Genomic DNA, 17,695 nt, shown 5'->3' with positions numbered 1-17,695 from the left:
ACTGGCACCATTCCCACCCGGGGGGAATGGAAAGGTAATCCCAGAAGTTTCCACGCGAGCTGCGGCGGTCGGGGTCCGCAGCTGGCACTGGGTGGGGGGGTCGGGGTCCCCCCCGCCCCGCATCCTCCGGTGTCCCCAGCACCCTCCTGGCCGCTTCCTGGCTGCGGGGGGAGCAGCACAGCGTGGCAAGGGGGTGAAGCGGTTTGGCTTCATCACCCGACTCGTTTTGTTTGCTTGGCGAAAAGTCCGGTTTCTCACCCTGAAATACAAACAAACAAACAAACAAACAAAAAAACCCCCAGCCGGGGTTGCGCTGTGCCGCTCGTCCCGCTGTTCCAAACCTCCCGGCTCAACATCTGCGGTGGCACAAAGAGGGGTGACCCGCCCGGGGGCCGCCCCTGTCCCGGCACCGCCCGGCCTGGGTCCCCCCGGCCGCGGGGGAGGGTCGGGCAGGCGAGGGGAGGGGAAGGCCGAGGAGGGGAGGGCAAAGGAGAGGAGGGCCGGGCCGGCCGGCAGCTGCTGCTTGCCGAGCCGGAGCTCGTTTCCTGCTCGCTGTCGCCCGGCTGCGCCCAGCTCCGGTCCCTCCCCACGCCCCGGGCCGTGCCTCAGTTTCCCCCTCCGAGGGGCTGTGGAGGTGAGTGGAGGGTAGAGCATCTCTGGGCGTGGGGGGTCAGGGCACTGCCGTCCCCCCGGCCCAGTGTCGCCCCGCTCGGTGCCCGCCCCGCGGAGAGCATCGCTGCGCAAGGCGGGGACGGGGGGTGACAAAACCCAGCGGTGATTCTGCGGTGCTGGGGAGGGTTCGGCCCCCCCGAACCCGTGTCCCGCGTGTCCCTGGGACACTCCGTGGCACGGTGGCGCTTTTTCTCCGGCTGACCCTTCCCCACAGCCTCTCCCGGGGCAGCGGCGTCCCCCCTGCTCCGTCCTCGCTGCTTTTCCCCTCCGGCCCCTGACCTTTGCTGCCCTCGGGGAAAAAGGGAAAAGTCAGCAGTCCCTGCTCCTCCTCTTCCTCCTCCGTTCCCAAAACCACCAGTGCTCCCGGCGATGAGCTGGATGGGGTGGGAAGAGCTTTGCTGGGATCCATGAGGGATGCTCTGTGCATCATCACGGGGATGTCTTTGTCGGGGATGTGCTTTGGAGTAGAGGAGAAGCAGGAAGAGGAAGATGATGTGGGATGCGAAGCCTGGCCGTGACCAGACTTCCTCTTCTCACCAAAATTCAGCTGCAAGAGCCAGGTCCCTCTGTGGGCTGTTGTTGGGCAGGGGGGACAGGCTGAGCAGCAAAAAGTGGGGGACGCATTTTCTCCTCCCTAAGTGCTGCCTGTGCCCAGGGCTCCTCGGGACGTGGCCAGGCTGTGGCGTGTGGATCCCCAGAAAAGGACAACGCAGGTTTGTCCCCTCTCCTCAGCCCTTCTCCCCACAGCTCCCTGCTGGGGCCTTGCAAACTGGGGTGTGCTCGTGCACCCACATCCTGCCTCGGAGCAGAGCAGCCGACCGGGATTTTTCCCTCCCTCCAAGGATTAAACCCCCCCAAATCAAGGCCAGTTTCTGCAGCGTTGGCCAGGGTGGTCTCCCTGCCCGGTCCCACACCTGGGATGTTTCTCCTGAGCACAGTAACGTTTGTTAAGAGCTTCCATTCCCTCACCCCTTCCTGACACCCTCCCAGCTCAGCTGGTTGTTTAAAGCAAAGGCTTTGGCTGAGCTGTTGGGTGGTCACAAGAAATCCTCCCTCCTGCCCACTGGCCTTTCACTGGAAGTCTCCTGGGGTCCAGCCCAGCTCAGCAGCCTGGCCTGTGGTGTCCAGGCTGGATCCCAAACTCGGAACAGCCTGTCCATGCTGGGAGCCAGCGCAGCGGCGGCGAGGCCATCCGCTGAAAATCCTCCAGCTCTCATTAGCTCTGGAGCCGTGTCCTTTCCCACCCTATTTCCATGTGCCTGGAAGACACATGAGCTCGCAAGCAGCTTCCCCCACCTTCTCCCAAGAGGCTGCTCCTCCTGCAAGGGCAAGAGGGAGACCCTGAGCCGCAAGGCGGGATGATGGATGGGGTGTCCCTGCTCCAGGGGTGTCCCTGCTCCAGGGGTGTCCCTGCTCCAGGGGTGTCCCCGTGTGTCAGATGTCCCACAGGCATTTCTGCAGCCAAACAAAGCCGACATGAGATGAGTCAGGGCTGGCTGCAGCCCCCCCTCCTCCCTCTTGCAGGAACAGTGTAAAGGGAAGAAATGCAAAAGGCTTCGATGGAAGGAGCAGAGCCAGAGGCAGCCTGGCTCAGGCTGTGCCTTTCTCCACCGTTTTTGCGGGCTGAAAGCTGAGCTTTTGTATCAAGCCTGCAGGAGCTGAGTTTTCCTAGGAATTTCTGACCTTGCCTGCAGTTGTCAAGGGGGTTTGGAGCGTGCCAGAGCGCTGGCAGGATAATCCTTTCTGTAGGAAACTGTGTAACACAAGGTTTGTTGTTCTGCCTGCTCTGAGCCTCCCTGCCAAAGCGTAGGGGCTGGAAAGCTCCCCCGGGCAGCACGCTCCCCCTGGCATCGTGTCCAGTGGGAATCAAGGCCGAGAGATGGGCTTTTTCCAGAGCCAGGGGCTGCCGAGGCTGGAGTAGACTCTCCCAGCCTGAGCAGCTGCCTTTGTCCCATCTCCCTGGGGCTGCTCTGTGGTGCCAGTGCAGTGACTTGAGCTCCTGGAGGACAATCCATCTGCACGGGGCGCTGGTGCCTGGCCGTGCTGCCCGGGCAGCCTCTGTGGTAGAAGGATGGGTGGGAGCGCTGCAAACTCTGGGGAGGTTGGCAGCGCTGCCTCAGTTTCCCCAGGCTCTTCCTGTCGCACGAGCAGCGCTCAGGGGAGGAGCACGAATCTGCCCTCGGGTCTGTCATGACTGCACAGGACACGTCCTCTGTCCCCACGCTGCCGCTCCGGTGGGTGCCAGCCCCGCTGCGCCCCGCGGGGTGCCTCACCCAGTCTGCCCAGGAAGGAAGTGGTTAAAATGCCCGGATTTCCTGAGTGCGATGCTGGAGGGGAAGGTGACCCGCAGAAGTGATTGGAGGCAAGGTGACCTGCAGAACTGCCTTGCGAGGCGCGTTCTGCTGTCGGGAAAAGTCCTGACTGAGAGCGGACTTGCAACGCAGCTAGAATTCGGTCTCTTCAGCCAAAATTTCAGCTCTTAAGCAACTCCTCTGTCCGCACACCCTCCTCCCGAGGGCAGCCTAATTTACTCACGGCATCCTTGTCCCCGTGCAGGGGTGGCCGCCACCTTCCGCCTGCTGCCACGTGCCCACGGTAACGCTCAGGAGGAGCGAGAGGGCAAAGAGCGGTGGTTCAAAGGTGGGAGCTCTCCGTCTTCCCGAGCCTTCCCCGGCCCCGGGGCTCGGCCACAGCGCTGGGAAAAGGCAAAACTCAGCTCTCGGTGCTCCGGCTGGCGAGACACAGAGCACAGGGTGGTGCTCGGGGCAGCGCCGGGAGTGGGAGATGGAGTCAAGGAGAGCTGATCCCCTGGGAGATGCCAGGGGCAGGGGGTTTTGGGGTGCCTAGGGGGAATGTGCTGCACCCCTCCTCCCACGGCTTCCGTGGCACGATGGGGCTGTTTGTAGGGTGATTTGACTTTGAGTCGATTTCCTCCCCGGCGCTTCCTCCGTGCTAATTCTGCTTCCACCCGTTCCAGGAGTGGCAGAAGGGGACGTGGGGGGAAAGGTGGCCACGCTCCAGCTGCAGAAGCCAGGTTGGTGGGATGGATCCCACCCCGCTCCCTCCAGCCCCGGGGCTGGTCGTGCTGGTTTTTGCTCCTAAAGCCAGGAGCTCCCTCCCATCCCCCGCTAGTGAGGCCAATCTGCGGAGGAAGGAAGCGGTATCTCTGCTCCAAAATAACCGGCTCTGCTCTTGGCTGTTGCAGGTACCTGCTGCATGGAGGAAGCCACTGACTGCCACAGCCCTCCCCATGCCCTCCCCTGAGGCCACCGTGGCACGGTGACACCGTGGCTCTCTGGGTGCAGCGTCGGGGGCAGCAGCTGCTGCCACGCAGTGTGACAATTTCGACAGCGCCATCAACCACCCAACAGCACCTGCAGCTGGGAGACCTGGCACCGAGACAGCAGGTCTGGTATGGGACGCGTTTTGGGGTGGGGATCCGGCGGGGACCCCTCCCTGCTGACCTCTGCCGTCCCTCTGCCAGGCTCCTGGGTGACACGGGATGAGTGCGCCGGCCGACGAGCCGGGCAACCCGGCCCATGCCATCTTTGAGAGGTTCCTGCGTGCCGGGGAGTGCCGGGAGGTGCTGGGCTGCTTCGTGGAGCTGTGCCAGCAGCTGGGGCTGCAGGGCACTGGGCTGCAGCTCTACCACGGCCTCAAGGCTGCCCTCAACTACTGGAATGCCAAGGCCCTGTGGAGCAAGCTGGATAAGAAAGCTGGGCACAAGGACTACGACCAGGGCACAGCCTGTGCTGGCACCAAGGTACCCGGGGTGTGGGGTGAGGGGTTTGGGTCCCTCCCTGCCCTGTGTCCTTGTGTCCAGGGTGAGAACGGCCCTTGGGACGCTCTGGCTCTCATCCCAGGAGGATGCAGGATGTGCCAGGCGGGAGGTTGATGGAGTTTAATGGGACAGGATGTTAATTAGCACTGCTCAACTCCCCATGGCATGCTGCCACCTCAGTGCCACCCAGCCAGCAGCGTCCTTCCTCCTCCCAGCTGCCTCTCACTGGGGACATCCCGTGGCAGGGCTGAGGGAGCTGTCAAGTCCTTTCTGGGAGACAGGAGCATCCCAAGCAGGCTGTCCTTGGGGACATCCTGTCCTACACGCGATGGCTTTTGTCCTGGCTGCTGTGCCCCGTTGTCCCAGCCCTCTGCAGAAGCTGTCAGGCGACCAAACCCCTGCCAGGGCTGCAGCAGACCTGCACCTTACCCCATCAATGCGTTAACTGCTGCCATTGTGCGAAGGCAAGGCTCGGGGTCTGGGGGGCACCCCGGTCTGCAGGGAGAATCAGGCAGAGAAGGGGAGCACCGAGGAGGGTCAGATCCTGACCCAGCAGCCGGGGGAGCCTTTGGGGGTGCTGGGGGGGGTTCACCCAAACCCCGCTCTGGGGCTGCCCACCCGCTCCAGCGCCCGTCCTGTGCCGTGGCAGTGCCTGGTGGTGGGCGCTGGCCCCTGCGGGCTGCGGGCGGCCATCGAGCTGGCGCTGCTGGGTGCCCGCGTGGTGCTGCTGGAGAAGCGCGACTCCTTCTCCCGCAACAACGTCCTGCACCTCTGGCCCTTCACCATCCACGACCTGCGGGCGCTGGGCGCCAAGAAGTTCTACGGGCGCTTCTGCACCGGCACGCTGGACCACATCAGTGAGTTTTAGGGGCACCAGGCTCTGGGGTCCCTGCTGTGGGGAGTCCGGTTACCCTGAGTACCTCTGTCCCCTCGCAGGTATCCGGCAGCTCCAGCTGATCCTGCTGAAGGTGGCTTTGCTCCTGGGGGTGGAGGTGCACATCAACGTGCGGTTCGAGGGCCTCGTTCCCCCCACCGGCAAGGCAGGTAGGGTATCTCTGCGGGGCGGGTGGCATTCCTGGGGACAAGGACATGGCTGTGGGTGGCCGCTCTGAGCCCCCCAATCCCTCTGCTAGCCCAGGGCGTGGCTCTTTGAGGGGAATGGGATGCAGCCCCTCCCTGCTCCCTTGGGCCCAGCACATTCATGAGCGCTCCTCTCCCTGCAGGTGGCTGGCAGGCTGTGCTGCAGCCCAGCTCCTCTCCCCTCACCCAGTACGAGTTCGACGTCCTCATCTCAGCTGGCGGTGGCAAATTTGTCCCTGAAGGTGACAGCAGGTGTCCCTGCGGCCCCAGGGCCGATACGGGGGGCTGGGTGGGGACTCACGCCTGTCCCCGCCTGCAGGGTTCAAGCGGAAGGAGACGCGTGGGAAGCTGGCCATCGGCATCACCACCAACTTCATCAACCGCCACAGCCGGGCTGAGGTGGAGGTGGCTGAGATCAGCGGCGTGGCTCGAATCTACAACCAGAAGTTCTTCCAGAACCTCTACAACAAAACGGGTCAGTGGTCCCGTGGTCCCAACCCCGTGTGTGGGGCGCTGGAGGCTCCTGCCCCTCCTGAGGGAGCCGGAGGCTCAGCCCCAGGATGGCCCCAGTGATGGGGTGCATGTCCCCATATGGTAGCCCATTGCAGGGGACATTTGGTGTCTGAGCCCAGTGCTGGGGCACCCTGTGGCCCTGGCTCAGCCCCTTCCCAATGCCTTTTCCAGGCATTGACCTGGAAAACATCGTGTACTACAAGGATGACACTCACTATTTTGTCATGACGGCCAAGAAGCAGAGCCTGCTCGAGAAGGGGGTCATCCTCCAGGTGAGAAGGGCAGGATCTGGCCCTGGGATCTCACAGCAATGGGCAGCTGAAAGCTTTGGAAGTGGGATGCAAGTTGTGGGTGCTGGTTTGACTGCACACTGGGGTGGAAGGGACTGCAGCAGCTATTGCCTGTGCCACAGGAAAAATCCTTCCAGGGTACTGAGAGTGCAGTGGCACAGCTGCCCCCTCGAGCTGGGTGCTCCCAGGCTGAGGGACAAACATCACCTCCCACACCCCGGTCAGCCTCACCCCATCCCCGCAGGACAAAGCGGACATCGAGAGCCTCCTGTCCCCCAAGAACGTGAACCGGGACGCCCTCCTTAGCTATGCCAAAGAAGCTGCCAACTTCTCCACCAACTACTGCCTGCCCGAGCTGGAGTTTGCCCTCAACCATCAGGACCTGCCAGATGTTGACGTGTTCGACTTCACCTGCATGACGCGCTCGGAGAACGCGGCGCTGGTGCGGGAGCACAACGGGAGCCGTCTGCTCCTGGGGCTGGTGGGCGACTGCTTGGTGGAGGTGAGAGTTTCCCCTGAAGCACCACCTCACCCCCCCATTTCCCTCTCCCTGCAAGATTCATTGATTGCAATGGATTTCCCCTCCCCAAGTGCTTCTCCTCCCAGTTGCCCAGTGCACCCCATCCTTGGGCAGGCTCCCAGCAGTTTTGGGGAGGATATCCCCTTCTCCAGCCCCACCGGCGATCTGGGGTTGGTTCAGGATGGGGGAGCAGCCCAGCCCCTCCGCAGACTCATCTGCGATGTCTGGGGAGGAGACGGTCGCCCGTGCTCTCCGTGCGCGTCCTGCCGCTGCTCCCTCTTTCATCCCCGGCCAAGCCTGGCAGCTCCCGGCCTCCTCCCAGCTGCCCCGACCAGCCGTGCAACTCGGGCTGCAGCTCTGCCTTTCCCTTTGCAGCCCTTCTGGCCGCTGGGCACCGGCGTGGCCAGGGGCTTCCTCGCCGCCTTCGACGCAGCGTGGATGGTGCGGCGGTGGGCGGCTGGGACGCCCCCGCTGGAGGTGCTGGCCGAGAGGTGAGTGTCCCCGTCCCGCTGGGCTGGCTCTGGAGCACGTGAGGACGGTGGCGGTGACGCTGGCGCTGTCCCTTGCACGCAGGGAGAGCATCTACCAGCACCTTTCGCAGACGTCCCCCGACAACACCAACAAGAACATCAGTCAGTACAGCATCGACCCGGCCACGCGCTACCCCAACATCAACCTGCAGGCCATCAAAGCCAGCCAGGTACCTGGCCAGCTCCTGCCATGGGACAGCCAGCCAGCCCAGCCTCCCTGGCTCTCGGGGTGACACCAATTTCCCCAGTCCCCTGTCCCCAGAGGGTGTGAGGCTGAAGCTATTAGTCCCCAGGACATCGAATGCATTGCCCATTGTGGATGGCGGAGGGCTCTGGAGAGTTGTGTGGGGCTGTCCAGGTGTCCCCCTTGCCAGGGCCAGCTCCCTGCAGGGTGTCACTGGCTCTGTACAGGTGGTGACCCATGTCCCCATCGGCAGGTCAGGGATCTCTACCTCGTGGGCACGGTGGAGGTGGACCACAAGAGGAGGAGCGACAACCGGCTCAGCATGGGTAGGAGCAGCCAGTCCTGCCCCATTCCCTCCAGCAGCCCATGCCCGAGTGGCTACTGCCCTGATTTTCCTCCCCATCCTTGTTCCTGGCACCCTGGCCTGTATCCAGCAGGCTGTCCTGGTGACACCAATGATTTCTGTCCCCTCTGCTTGTGGCCCACATGGGGACACAGCCCCCTGGTGACTTCTGGGGAGGAGGCTGTGCCCCTGCAGCCTGCACTGATGCTGAGCCATGAAATATCGACAGATGCTTTATGAACATATTTATTGAGACCTGCAGGGATGGTTGTGCAGGGACAGGGGATGTCTCAGGTTGCTCCCAAGGGATCCCTTCCCTGTTAAAGCATGGATGCTGAGGCAAGAGGTGGACTGGGGGGGTGTCTCCTGTCTCTGCCTCCCCAGCAGCCCCTGGAGCTGTCTGTGAAGAGCTGCTGAGCTGGTGCCAGGCCAGCACGGCTGGATACCCTGGCGTGGCTGTGACCAACTTCAGCACCTCCTGGACCAGTGGCTTGGCCCTCTGCGCCCTCATCCACCACTTCCGCCCGGACCTGGTGTGAGTGCCCGGGAGCCCGTGGAACCCTCCACCCTGCAGAGCCCACCCTGATGGCAGCCACGTCTCCCCACAGGGACTTCGACTCTGTGGACCCCCAGGATCCCGTTCAGATCCACCAGGCTATGCTGGACATAGCAGAGCAGGAGCTGGGCATCCAGCCTGTCCTCTCCAGTGCCGAGATGGCCACCATGACAGGGCCTGACCACCTGGACCTCATCACCTACCTCAGCCACTTCTATCAAGTTTTCAGCACCTCTCCAGGTGGGAGATTTTGGGGGGATTTGTCCCATCCTGAGGCACACTGGGGCTGGCTGGGTGCTCTCCTCTTTGCTGGGTGGGTCCAAATGTTCATGTTCTGTGCAGAGGTGGAGGTCAGCGAGAGGTCAGCACCGTCTCCCCGTGGCACGCGAGGGGCCATCCTCTTCCTCAGCAAGCTGCAGAAGAGCCGGAACCTGGCACACAAACGTGCCCAGGTGAGGGACCCCCACCCAGACCCTCATGACGCACCAAGACCCTGTCCCACGCCCCACCCTAACCACCCCTGTTGGATTTGCAGGACGGTGCCCAGAAGGACACTGAGACCAAGAGGAGCCGCAGGGACGCCGAGGTGGGTCTGCCCCGGGTGCCCCAAGGGGGGCTGTGCTGGGGGGCAGCTGTCCTGGGGGGAGAGTGGGGGGCTGACCCTCCCCTTGGGTCACTTGTAGCTGGACACGGGGCTGGATGGAGACGCTCCGGACAGCGCCCACGAGCCGCCGCAAAGCACCGTGACGGAGCCGGGGCAGGTTGGTCCTTGTGTCACCGTGGGACCGAGGGTCCAGCTCAGGGCAGGGGGGCACCGAGGGGGGCACCAGTGCCTGGCAGGGCCGAGCCAAGGGCTGGCACCGGGGCTGCACAAGCGAACGCCCACAGATTCCCAGCTCCTCCCTGCCTGTTTCCTGACCCAACTGGTTTTCCGGAGCCAAGGCTTGCCGCTCCCTCGCCCATCCCCGAGCGCCCAGACCCGGCGAGAGCGGCGAAGCCCTGCCCCGTGCCCCCATGGCTGCGGGCACAGCCACGGGGCAGGGTGGGTGCCAGGCCCCCGCTGCCAGCCCCGCCTGTCCTCTCCCCCCGCAGCCACCGAGGGAGAGGACAGGGGAGAACAGTGACGCCTGCTACTTCTGCGGCCGCCGCGTCTACATCCTGGAGCGAGCCAGCGCCGAGGGACGCTTCTTCCACCGCGGCTGCTTCCAGTGCCGGCGCTGCGGGGCCACCCTGCGCCTGGGCGACTACGCCTTCGACGAGGAGGATGGTGAGGAGGCTTTTGGGGACAGGGAATGCTCGGGGCACGGCCTCTCCGCCTCGTGGGTTGTCACCATGAGTTCGCTCCCCCCCTCTCGTCCCCCCAGGTCATTTTTACTGCTCGCTGCACTACCCCAATGCTCCCAGCACAGACCTGCCCCGGGATGAGGCTCCAGCGCTGCTCGATGGGGTAAATCACCCTGAATCCCTGTAGGTGATGGAGGAAAGGCAGAATGTAAGGGGGGGGATGGTTGGGTGTGGCCCTGTGTGCATCAGCCCTCTGCTCTGGCTCTGCTGTAGGATGCTGGTGCTGCTGCCCACCCACTCCCAGATGCTGGAAGCCCACGTGTGCCCCCCATGGAGTGGACATCCAGTCCAGTTCAGCCCACTCCAGCAGCCCCGCAGGCAGGGGAAGAGCCTGGGGAAGTTGAGGACACTGCAGATGCTGGTGACACGGAGGAGCAGGAGCCGCTGGCACAGCCTGGGGGGGATGTGGAGGTTCCCAGAGCGGAGCCCCAGGGGACAGCAGAGGAGGGTGAGGAGAGTGGGGGCAGGAGGAAGATTGTCCTTACACCACTGGAGAGGCTCAATCTGTCCACGCTGAACCTCACCAGTGAAGCAGAGCCCGAGCCTCCACTGAAGCCAGCTCGTCTGCGGCTCCACGCAGCACCTGAGGCCCTCCCTGCCCCGTGGCAGGGACAAGGCGCCTGCAAGGAGGAGGAGGAGAAAATTGACATGGAGAAAGGTAGGTGGTACAAACGGGAGTGTCAGATGAGCAGAGCTCCCAGTCCCTCCAGGACCCTGCTGTATCCCACATCTTGCTCATGAGGAACCAGCCTGAAACAGCTCTTTTCTTGGGCAGATTTGGAAGAGAGTGACAGCGAGGAGGAGGAGGAGGAAGAGGAGAAAGAGGAGGATGAAGGCACAGGCCTTGGCATCATGAAAGAGTTGGTGAGGATTTTCCCCAGGTGATGGTGGCACCACTAGCACGGGTGGTAGCTGGGGCTCTTGCTCCTCTCACAGCACCATCGAGTCTGGCTCAGCTGTGGCTGCCAAGGCAGGAGGTGCCTGCTGCACTCCTGACCCCCTGCCCGTGCCACTGTCCTTGCACAGTACCCAGACCCCAGGGAAGAGGAGAAATACCCCACCTGGAAGCGCACATTGGCCCGCCGGGCCAGGGAGTCCCAGATGAAGAGGTTCTGCAGAGCCCAGGTAACCCCACAGGGGAGAGCCAGGTCCCCAGCATGGCACTGTACCCTGTCCCCTCTGTCCTGCTGCTGGTGGCCACACGCTGGCAGGTCCTGGCCTGCGGGTGAGTGCTGCCCTTCTCTCACAGGCCATCCAGAGACGGCTGGAGGAGATCGAGGTGACATTCCGGGAACTGGAGCAGCAGGGCATCAAGCTGGAGAAGTTACTCCGGGATAAGAATAGTAAGGCCGGGGTGGACGGAGAGCTGTGACCCTGCAGTGGGGGTCTGCACCCCGCTCACCATTCCCCTGTCCTGCAGAGAGCCCAGCTGAGCAGCAGACACAGTGGACAAACCAGCTGCTCTACCTGGTCCAGAAGAAGAACAATCTGGTGACCGAGGAGTCGGACCTCATGATCGCGTAAGCCTCGGGGGATGCTCCCTGCTCGGTGTGGGGGGCTCAGCTCACCCCAGCCCCCTGTGAACCCAGTACCCTCTTCCTCCCCACAGGGTGCAGGAGCTGAAGCTGGAGGAGCAGCAGTGTCAGCTCGACGAGACGCTGCGGAGTTACATGAACAAGGAGGGTGAGTGCCAGCACGTGCCAGGGAGAGGATCCCTTTGCGTGGCGCAGGGAGCAGGTCAGGGCTTGTGGCCTTCCCAGCTCTACTCTGGCCCCCTGCACCCACAGATGCCCTGAAGACAGCTGAGGATGAGAAGGCTGAGCAGGAGATCCTGAAGCAGCTGGTGGAGGTGGTGAATAAGCGGAACATCCTCATCCAAATGCAGGAGGAGAAGCGGCTCAGTGAGCTGCGGGCTTGACCCGCATGGCTCCCGGAGCCACGGGGCACAAGCAGAGTGTGTGTGTGTGTGTGAGTCCTGGCCTGAGCATCACTCTGAGCTACCTCTGGAGGTGGCCATGCCCCAGCACCCGCAGGCTGCCGCAGCAAATCCAGCTCCCTGCTTGCCAAAGCCTGTCACGGAGGGGCCAGACCCGCTGGTGGATGCCCACACGGGGAGACAGCGAGAAGCACTCAGCTTTGGGGTGCTGAGAGGCATTCCTGTGCGTGGCTGGATTGCCTTTGCCGTGTGCTTGCTGGAAAACAAGACTCGCAGGGACTGCCAGAGGGGGCTGCGGTGGCTCCCAGCAGCAAGGAGGTGACTGGCGCAGGGCAGATGCCATCGTATGGAGGGGCACCTTCAGGAATGGTTCCTCAAAGCCACCCTGGGGCATCCTTCCCAGCTGAGGGCATCCATCCCAGCCTGGACTGTCCATCTCAAGGCACATCTGGCTGTGCAGGCTGGAGCCAGTGACGGACTGGGCTGATCCAGCTGCTCTGCACCACTGCTTTTGGATGCCACGTCCCTGCTGTCCCCAGCTGCTGCAGGAAACCTGGCTCAGAACCCTACCATGAGTCCCTTGGGCCAGGGAAGGCCTTTTTGTCCAGAAGCTCCTAGGGGAATTGTGCTCAGGACCAGCACTCTGACACCGAGGACAAGGGACACCAGCAGCTGTGCCCTCCTTGCGCCTTTGGGATTTCTTCTGCTTGGCAATGCCACGCTGGCCTTTGCACAGACCTCAGACACCCCTGGAGTCCCTGGCTGTTGCAGGGTGGCCTGTGTAGCCAAATGGTGCTCAGGGCATCCCAGATGTGCTGGGATGGGGGTCCCAGGTGTAGGTTCCTCTCTTAGCTCAGCCCTCATCCTGCCGTTCCCCTCAGCGCCTCCTCCAGCCCTCCCTGTTTGTACCAGCCCTACAATCCTGCTGCAAACCCCCTCCTTTCAAATAAAGCCCCCCCGACCCAGTGCCAAAGGTTAAAATACTGCCTTTATTTTCCATCAGAGTCAGGACTGGTTGCCAGAACAGTCACCAGTGTAAACTTTGAGGCCACCCCAGGCAAGGGGAGGCTCAGCATCTCAAGCCTTCCAGCCAGGCCAGTGGGTCCCTCCATGTAGAAAAGGGTATATTTAAAAAGACAGCAATAAAAACTTGCCTCCACGGTGGTTCTCACAGGGGTCAATGCAACAAATCTACCCCAGAGGCAGCTGTCAAACCTGCACTACTGCATTGGCTGCAGCACTGCTCGCCTCAAATCCGAAGTCAGCTAAAAACAAGGATGAAAAAGGGGACGTGGTGGGGCCAAGGGGACAGTGTGGGACACCCACGGGCTCAGCTCAGCCTTCGCTGGGACGCTCCTGCAGGGCCCGCAGTGCCATGCACATCTGGTCCTCGGTGCCGTGCAGCATCTTCACCTCCATGGTGTGAAACAGGTGGAGACCGGTGGCGAGGACGAGGACGCCGAGGGCGAGGAAGGCCAGCAGGCAGAAGGAGAGCTTGGGGAAGGGCTGCTCTGCGCCCAGCCCGGCCAGCGTGCCCAGCGCTGCCGCGGCCTGGAGCAGCAGCAGCAGCAGGGCCAGCACGGCCATCCTGCCCGAGGAGTAGCGCTGCCGCTGCGCCGCCCGCAGCCCCACGCCCACCTCTGTCCGTGCCTCTGTCACCACGTCCACCAGTGCCAGGTCTGCGGGGACAGGGGCCCTCAGCAGGGTGGGACCCCCATATACCACCCCTGTACCCCGCCATACCACCCCAATACCCTTCTCCTCGTCCCCACCGCTCTGCAGCCCTCCACAAGCAGCAGCACAGGGGGAAACACCCCCAAAGACCTCCACCCAACTCCACCGGCCCCCCCAGCACACGGTGGGTGCTGGCAGCAGCCCCCCGACTTACCAGCTGCGCCGAGGGTGGCACCCGCCGGCTGTCCCCGCCTCTGGATGTGCAGTGTGGCCATCACGGCTTCATGGTCCGAGAAGGGGATGTCCATGCCTGGGGCTGGCCCCGTGGTGGTCTTCAGCTCTTCACACTTCACCGTGAAGCTGGAGATGGCCTGGGAGAGGGGACAAGGGGGTCACAGCGGTGCCTCACCCCCGTCACTCAGAGCTGGTGGGCAAACGCCCGCCGTTACCTTGTAGAGGATGTAGTCAATGCGGATGCCCAGCGGGAAGGGCAGCAGCTCGGACTTGTCAGTGAAGCAGTTGTCAGGGACGAGCGTGCAGCCGTTCTTGCAGCCCTGAGACGAGAGCCTGGCTGGGTCGGGGGCTCTCGGTGTGCCCTGGGACCCCACTCAGCCCCTCAGCTCACCTCAAAGCGCGTGGCCTCAGCGAAGGCGTCCCGCAGCCCCGTCCAGCCACGCAGCAGCCGGATGCCCACGTCTTCAGGGTGCATGTTCAGGTCCCCTCCCAGCAGCACCACGTCTGCTGCCTTTGAGGTGTGTCTGTGGGGACAGGGGTGGCTGTCCTTCCCTGCCCTGCCTGGCACCAGACTGGACCTGCCCAGTGCTCCTGCACCTGACTGGGACCGGTGCAAATGGGAGCTCTCTGCAGTGCAAGCCCCAGGGGGAGGGGTAGGAGTGACAGGACAGGTCCTGGGGACCTGCAGGGTGACACCCCGCAGCTGCTCACCGGATGAACTGCGCCAGCTCCCAGGCCTGCACCAGGCGGTGGGGCAGGTAGGCGTCCTTGTCCCGGCAGTACTCGGCGTGCAGCTGGAGAGGGAGGGAAAGCAAAGGGGCAGTGACTCCCACGCCTGTGACCCCTGCCCTGCTGCCAGGCTCCCCGCAAACCCACCCAAGCCCTCCAAACAGTCCCTGCCAGCACCTCTGTCTTTATGTCACCCCCACTGGGAAGAGCCTGGGGTGCTCAGCGCAATGCACAACCAGGTTATGGGTCCCTGTCCCTGTCCCTGTCCCTGTCCCTGTCCCTGCCCTGAGCAGTATTTTATTAAATCAGAGCATAGTCCAGGGCAGAGGGTGGAGAGCAGCGATTAAAGCCAGGGGACAGTAAAAGAGGGGTATGGCCACTCATCCCCCTGCTCCCCACTGTCCCCCCCATGCTGGGTTCTCCCCTGGGGTGCTCACATGGGTGACGTAGATGTTGAAGATGATCCCTGAGATCTTCATAATGACCAGGCCGACGGACTTGCCGCAGAACCAGTCCCCGTGCTGGAGCTGCCCAAGGGGAAGAAGGGCAGGTCAGGGCTGCTGAGGCTGCGTGGGGACGGACACCCTGGTGCCACATGCCCCCCAGCCCATTTACCATGTAGGGGTACCCGTTCAGTGAGTACTGGTAGAGGAGTGTGTCCAGGATGGGGAACCTGGAGAAGACGCAGAGGCCGCTGCCGATCACCCCACTGTGGGAGGGAAAAAGCAAAATGAGGAGATGTGGTTCCCAAAACCTCTGCCTTCCCCTAGCCCCGAGCCTGGAGGCCTCCCCAGATGCCTGGATCCCAGTGTACGTCTGCTCCTGTGAGCATCCCACTGCCCAGCCATGGGCACAACTACAGAGGTCACACCTGCAGCAGCCTCTGCAAGTGATAAACCCCAAGGACGTGGCACAGCCCTGGCACTGCCCCACAGACGGCCCCGACGGGCTGACCTTGCCCTTCTCACCTGCGGAAGTAATGGGAGAAGGGGTAACAGCCTGCTAGCTTCACCTTCAGGTCACTGTAGTCCCGCTCGCTCCACACCTGGAGGACAGTGGGTGGGCTGAGAGTGGCCAGGCTCATCTCCCAGGCTGAGGAAGGGTGCACCCGGCTCACAAAGTGCCCTCACCTCCTGGAGCAGCACCAGGTCAAAGCCCTCCCGGCGCAGCGTGTCCCCGATGAGCCGGACGCGCTCCTGGCGCCGCTTGCTCAGGTAGCGGATGGCCCTGCCAGAGAGGGGGCACAGTCAAAGCCTGGTGGGGACAAGGTGATTGGGGCCCATCGTGACCCCAAACGAGGGACAGAAACAGGGCTCCAACACCAGTAGAAGCAGGATGCAGATGGGGAAGGTGGGAAGGGGAAAGATCCAAGGGGAAAGGGGACAGCAGGGAGGCTGTTTGGGGACAGCTTCTCCTGCCTGCAGAACTGAGGCAGCTCCTCCTTGCTTGGGGTGCAAACTGGGGGGTTTTTCTAGGGCTGACGAGCACAGAGGGGACAGGAGACCCTACCCAGCTAAGCATCTCATGATCATCTGGAGCTGGGAGAGTGCTGTGACCCCAAAATGAAGGGGCCATGAAGGTAACCCCATGAAGGACCCCTCACCCAGCCCGGTGCTCCCATCTCCGCCCTGGCACGGACCTGGCGAAGCCTGGACTCACCAGCAGTTGAGGTCGAAGATGCGGAGGCGCAGGGTGGGCTCTCCCTCCATCGCCTGTCGGGCTTTGCGGGGGTCAGCGGGCAGCGCCAGGCAGAGGGGGCACCTGCAGGGAATGCGTTGGAGTGACAGCCCCGGGGAGCCGGTGCAGGCTGCAGGACAGAGCCAAGGAGGCAGGCTGGGAAGGTGGAAGGGCTGAGCCAAGGGCAGGAAGGAAGGAAGGAAGAGCGCTCGGGGTACTCCAGGCCTTTCCCCTCCTTTCCTGAACTCAAGGATCACCACGAACCCTGAGCTGTCCCCGTACAGGGATCCATGTACCCAAACCACCCAGGTGACCCTACATCCAGTGGAGACACCGGTGGGCCAGGGCTGGGGCACAGGGCTCAAGCCCTCTGCCTGTCAGTGAGCTGTGTTCCAGGATGGATTTTCACCCTGGTTTCAAAGCGGAGCTGCGAGGCACGGGCATGGGACACCGTCACACACCTCCCCACTCGGGAAGCCCACAGATCCTCTTCGGTACCCCAAACCCCGGCGGAGCCAGCAGCTCCTGAGCAGCCCCGGCGCCCCGCCAGCTCTGCTTCTCCCACGCCTGACCCCGTGAGATTGTCCAGTTCCCAGTTTAGAATCCAAAAGGAGCATCCCCGGAGCTGCAGGATGCCGGCGCGGGCAGCCGGGCTCTGCCTGCTCCGCCGGGATTAGCGAGCGGCTCATCCCGCTCCTGAGCCGCGCTAATTAATGCCGGCAGCTTCTAGCAAGCCTGACCCCCAGGGACGCTCCCCGCTCCCCGAGGGATGCGGCGGGGACGGCAGCGGGACAAGGAGCGGGACAGCGGCAACAGGTGGGGTGGGGACAGGAGCGGGGGAGAGGGGAAACAGGAGAGAGGGGAAACAGGAGAGAGGGGAAACAGGAGAGAGGGGAAACAGGGCAGGGGGACAGGAGCGGGACAAGCGGGGGAGAGGGAAAAACAGGAGCATCGGACCTGCATCAAGCGCGGCGACGGCAGCGGGGCAAGCGGAGCAGCGGAGCAAAGGGAGGCTCGGAGCTGCAGGGGAAGCGGAGCCGCAGGGGAAGCGGGGCCGGCAGCGGGGCAAGCGGAGGAGCGGAGCGACGGGAGGCTCGGAGCTGCGAGAGGAGCGGAGCGACGGGAGGCTCGGAGCTGCGGGAGCAGCGGGGCCGGCAGCGCAGCAACAGGCGGAGCGGGGCCGGGAGCAGCGCGGAGCGATCGGCGGGGCCGGGAGCGGACCTGCGGCGGGCCGGGAGCCGTGCGGGGCCGAGGGACTACGCGTCCCGGCAGGCAGCGGAGCGGGGCGGAAGGGGCCGGACCGGGGCCGGGGCCGGGGCCGGGGGGGTGAATGGGGCCGGGAAGGGTGGAGGGGGCCGGGGCAGGGTGTGGTGGCTGGAGCGGGACGCGCTGGGTGTAACGGGGCGCCGGCGGGGTGCGGGTGTCCCCCGAGGGTTGGATGGGGTGCGTGTGATCCTGCGCTCCCAGCAGCCGAGGCACCGCCAGCAGGGCTTGGAGGGGTGGTGGTGAGTGGTGGGACCGAGCAGCCCGGTGCCAGCCTGGGACCCCCTGAAAAGTGCGTTCCTGAACCCAGCGATGCCGCGGGGAGCGCCTGCCATGGCCAAGCCAACCTTGCCCGCAGCAAACCCTGCG

At 63.8% G+C, this 17,695-nt stretch overlaps 2 protein-coding genes across 6 annotated transcripts; one reads left to right on the top strand and one right to left on the bottom strand.

Annotated features, from left to right (window-relative positions):
* The first annotated feature begins 509 nt into the window (after nucleotides 1-509).
* On the top strand, nucleotides 510-12,730 carry MICAL1 (microtubule associated monooxygenase, calponin and LIM domain containing 1). 4 transcript variants are annotated; one of them, XM_040085341.2, is made up of 28 exons: nucleotides 1,326-1,385; nucleotides 3,229-3,312; nucleotides 3,650-3,706; nucleotides 3,878-4,079; nucleotides 4,157-4,435; nucleotides 5,103-5,310; nucleotides 5,390-5,497; nucleotides 5,677-5,775; nucleotides 5,853-6,008; nucleotides 6,218-6,318; nucleotides 6,581-6,838; nucleotides 7,232-7,347; nucleotides 7,430-7,556; nucleotides 7,824-7,896; nucleotides 8,298-8,448; nucleotides 8,522-8,709; nucleotides 8,812-8,921; nucleotides 9,005-9,055; nucleotides 9,153-9,230; nucleotides 9,562-9,736; nucleotides 9,834-9,916; nucleotides 10,027-10,471; nucleotides 10,589-10,677; nucleotides 10,840-10,938; nucleotides 11,063-11,156; nucleotides 11,234-11,333; nucleotides 11,423-11,496; nucleotides 11,601-12,730. In XM_040085341.2, the coding sequence occupies exons 5-28, from the start codon at nucleotides 4,175-4,177 to the stop codon at nucleotides 11,729-11,731; spliced, it is 3,375 nt and encodes a 1,124-aa protein (XP_039941275.1). In that variant the 5' UTR covers nucleotides 1,326-1,385; nucleotides 3,229-3,312; nucleotides 3,650-3,706; nucleotides 3,878-4,079; nucleotides 4,157-4,174; the 3' UTR covers nucleotides 11,732-12,730. The 4 variants fall into 4 exon arrangements, with proteins under 4 accessions (XP_039941276.1, XP_039941275.1, XP_058279409.1 ...); XM_058423426.1 differs by lacking the exon at nucleotides 3,229-3,312 and having other exon boundaries at nucleotides 1,337-1,385; XM_040085342.1 differs by lacking the exons at nucleotides 1,326-1,385; nucleotides 3,229-3,312; nucleotides 3,650-3,706 and adding an exon at nucleotides 510-634.
* SMPD2 (sphingomyelin phosphodiesterase 2) lies at nucleotides 12,719-17,312 on the bottom strand. 2 transcript variants are annotated; one of them, XM_040085347.2, is made up of 11 exons: nucleotides 17,285-17,312; nucleotides 16,046-16,147; nucleotides 15,517-15,613; nucleotides 15,355-15,431; nucleotides 15,002-15,095; nucleotides 14,824-14,913; nucleotides 14,369-14,451; nucleotides 14,049-14,181; nucleotides 13,873-13,977; nucleotides 13,638-13,794; nucleotides 12,719-13,428 (listed from the first exon to the last, which is right to left on the bottom strand). In XM_040085347.2, exons 2-11 carry the CDS (start codon nucleotides 16,093-16,095, stop codon nucleotides 13,085-13,087), a joined length of 1,230 nt encoding a protein of 409 aa, XP_039941281.1. In that variant the 5' UTR covers nucleotides 16,096-16,147; nucleotides 17,285-17,312; the 3' UTR covers nucleotides 12,719-13,084. The 2 variants fall into 2 exon arrangements, with proteins under 2 accessions (XP_039941281.1, XP_039941280.1); XM_040085346.2 differs by lacking the exon at nucleotides 17,285-17,312 and adding an exon at nucleotides 17,021-17,192.
* Between the last annotated feature and the right edge of the window lie 383 nt (nucleotides 17,313-17,695).

The sequence above is a fragment of the Hirundo rustica genome, chromosome 24, assembly GCF_015227805.2.
Source record: "Hirundo rustica isolate bHirRus1 chromosome 24, bHirRus1.pri.v3, whole genome shotgun sequence".
In the NCBI taxonomy this organism is placed as follows: domain Eukaryota; kingdom Metazoa; phylum Chordata; class Aves; order Passeriformes; family Hirundinidae; genus Hirundo; species Hirundo rustica.
Note: the sequence above shows the minus strand (reverse complement) of the source record. Positions and strands in the feature narration are given on the sequence as shown.

Bases quoted from the DNA above. Each gene is read 5' to 3' on its own strand.
- MICAL1 (XM_040085342.1), top strand. From the start codon at position 4,175: ATGAGTGCGCCGGCCGACGAGCCGGGCAACCCGGCCCATGCCATCTTT. The intron at 9,231-9,561 runs GTTGGTCCTTGT...CTCCCCCCGCAG, and splicing joins CCGTGACGGAGCCGGGGCAG to CCACCGAGGGAGAGGACAGG. The intron at 11,497-11,600 runs GTGAGTGCCAGC...CTGCACCCACAG, and splicing joins GAGTTACATGAACAAGGAGG to ATGCCCTGAAGACAGCTGAG.
- SMPD2 (XM_040085347.2), bottom strand. From the start codon at position 16,095: ATGGAGGGAGAGCCCACCCTGCGCCTCCGCATCTTCGACCTCAACTGC. The intron at 15,614-16,045 runs GTGAGTCCAGGC...CCTCTCTGGCAG, and splicing joins ATCTTCGACCTCAACTGCTG to GGCCATCCGCTACCTGAGCA. The intron at 14,914-15,001 runs GTAAATGGGCTG...CCCCTTGGGCAG, and splicing joins TGAACGGGTACCCCTACATG to CTCCAGCACGGGGACTGGTT.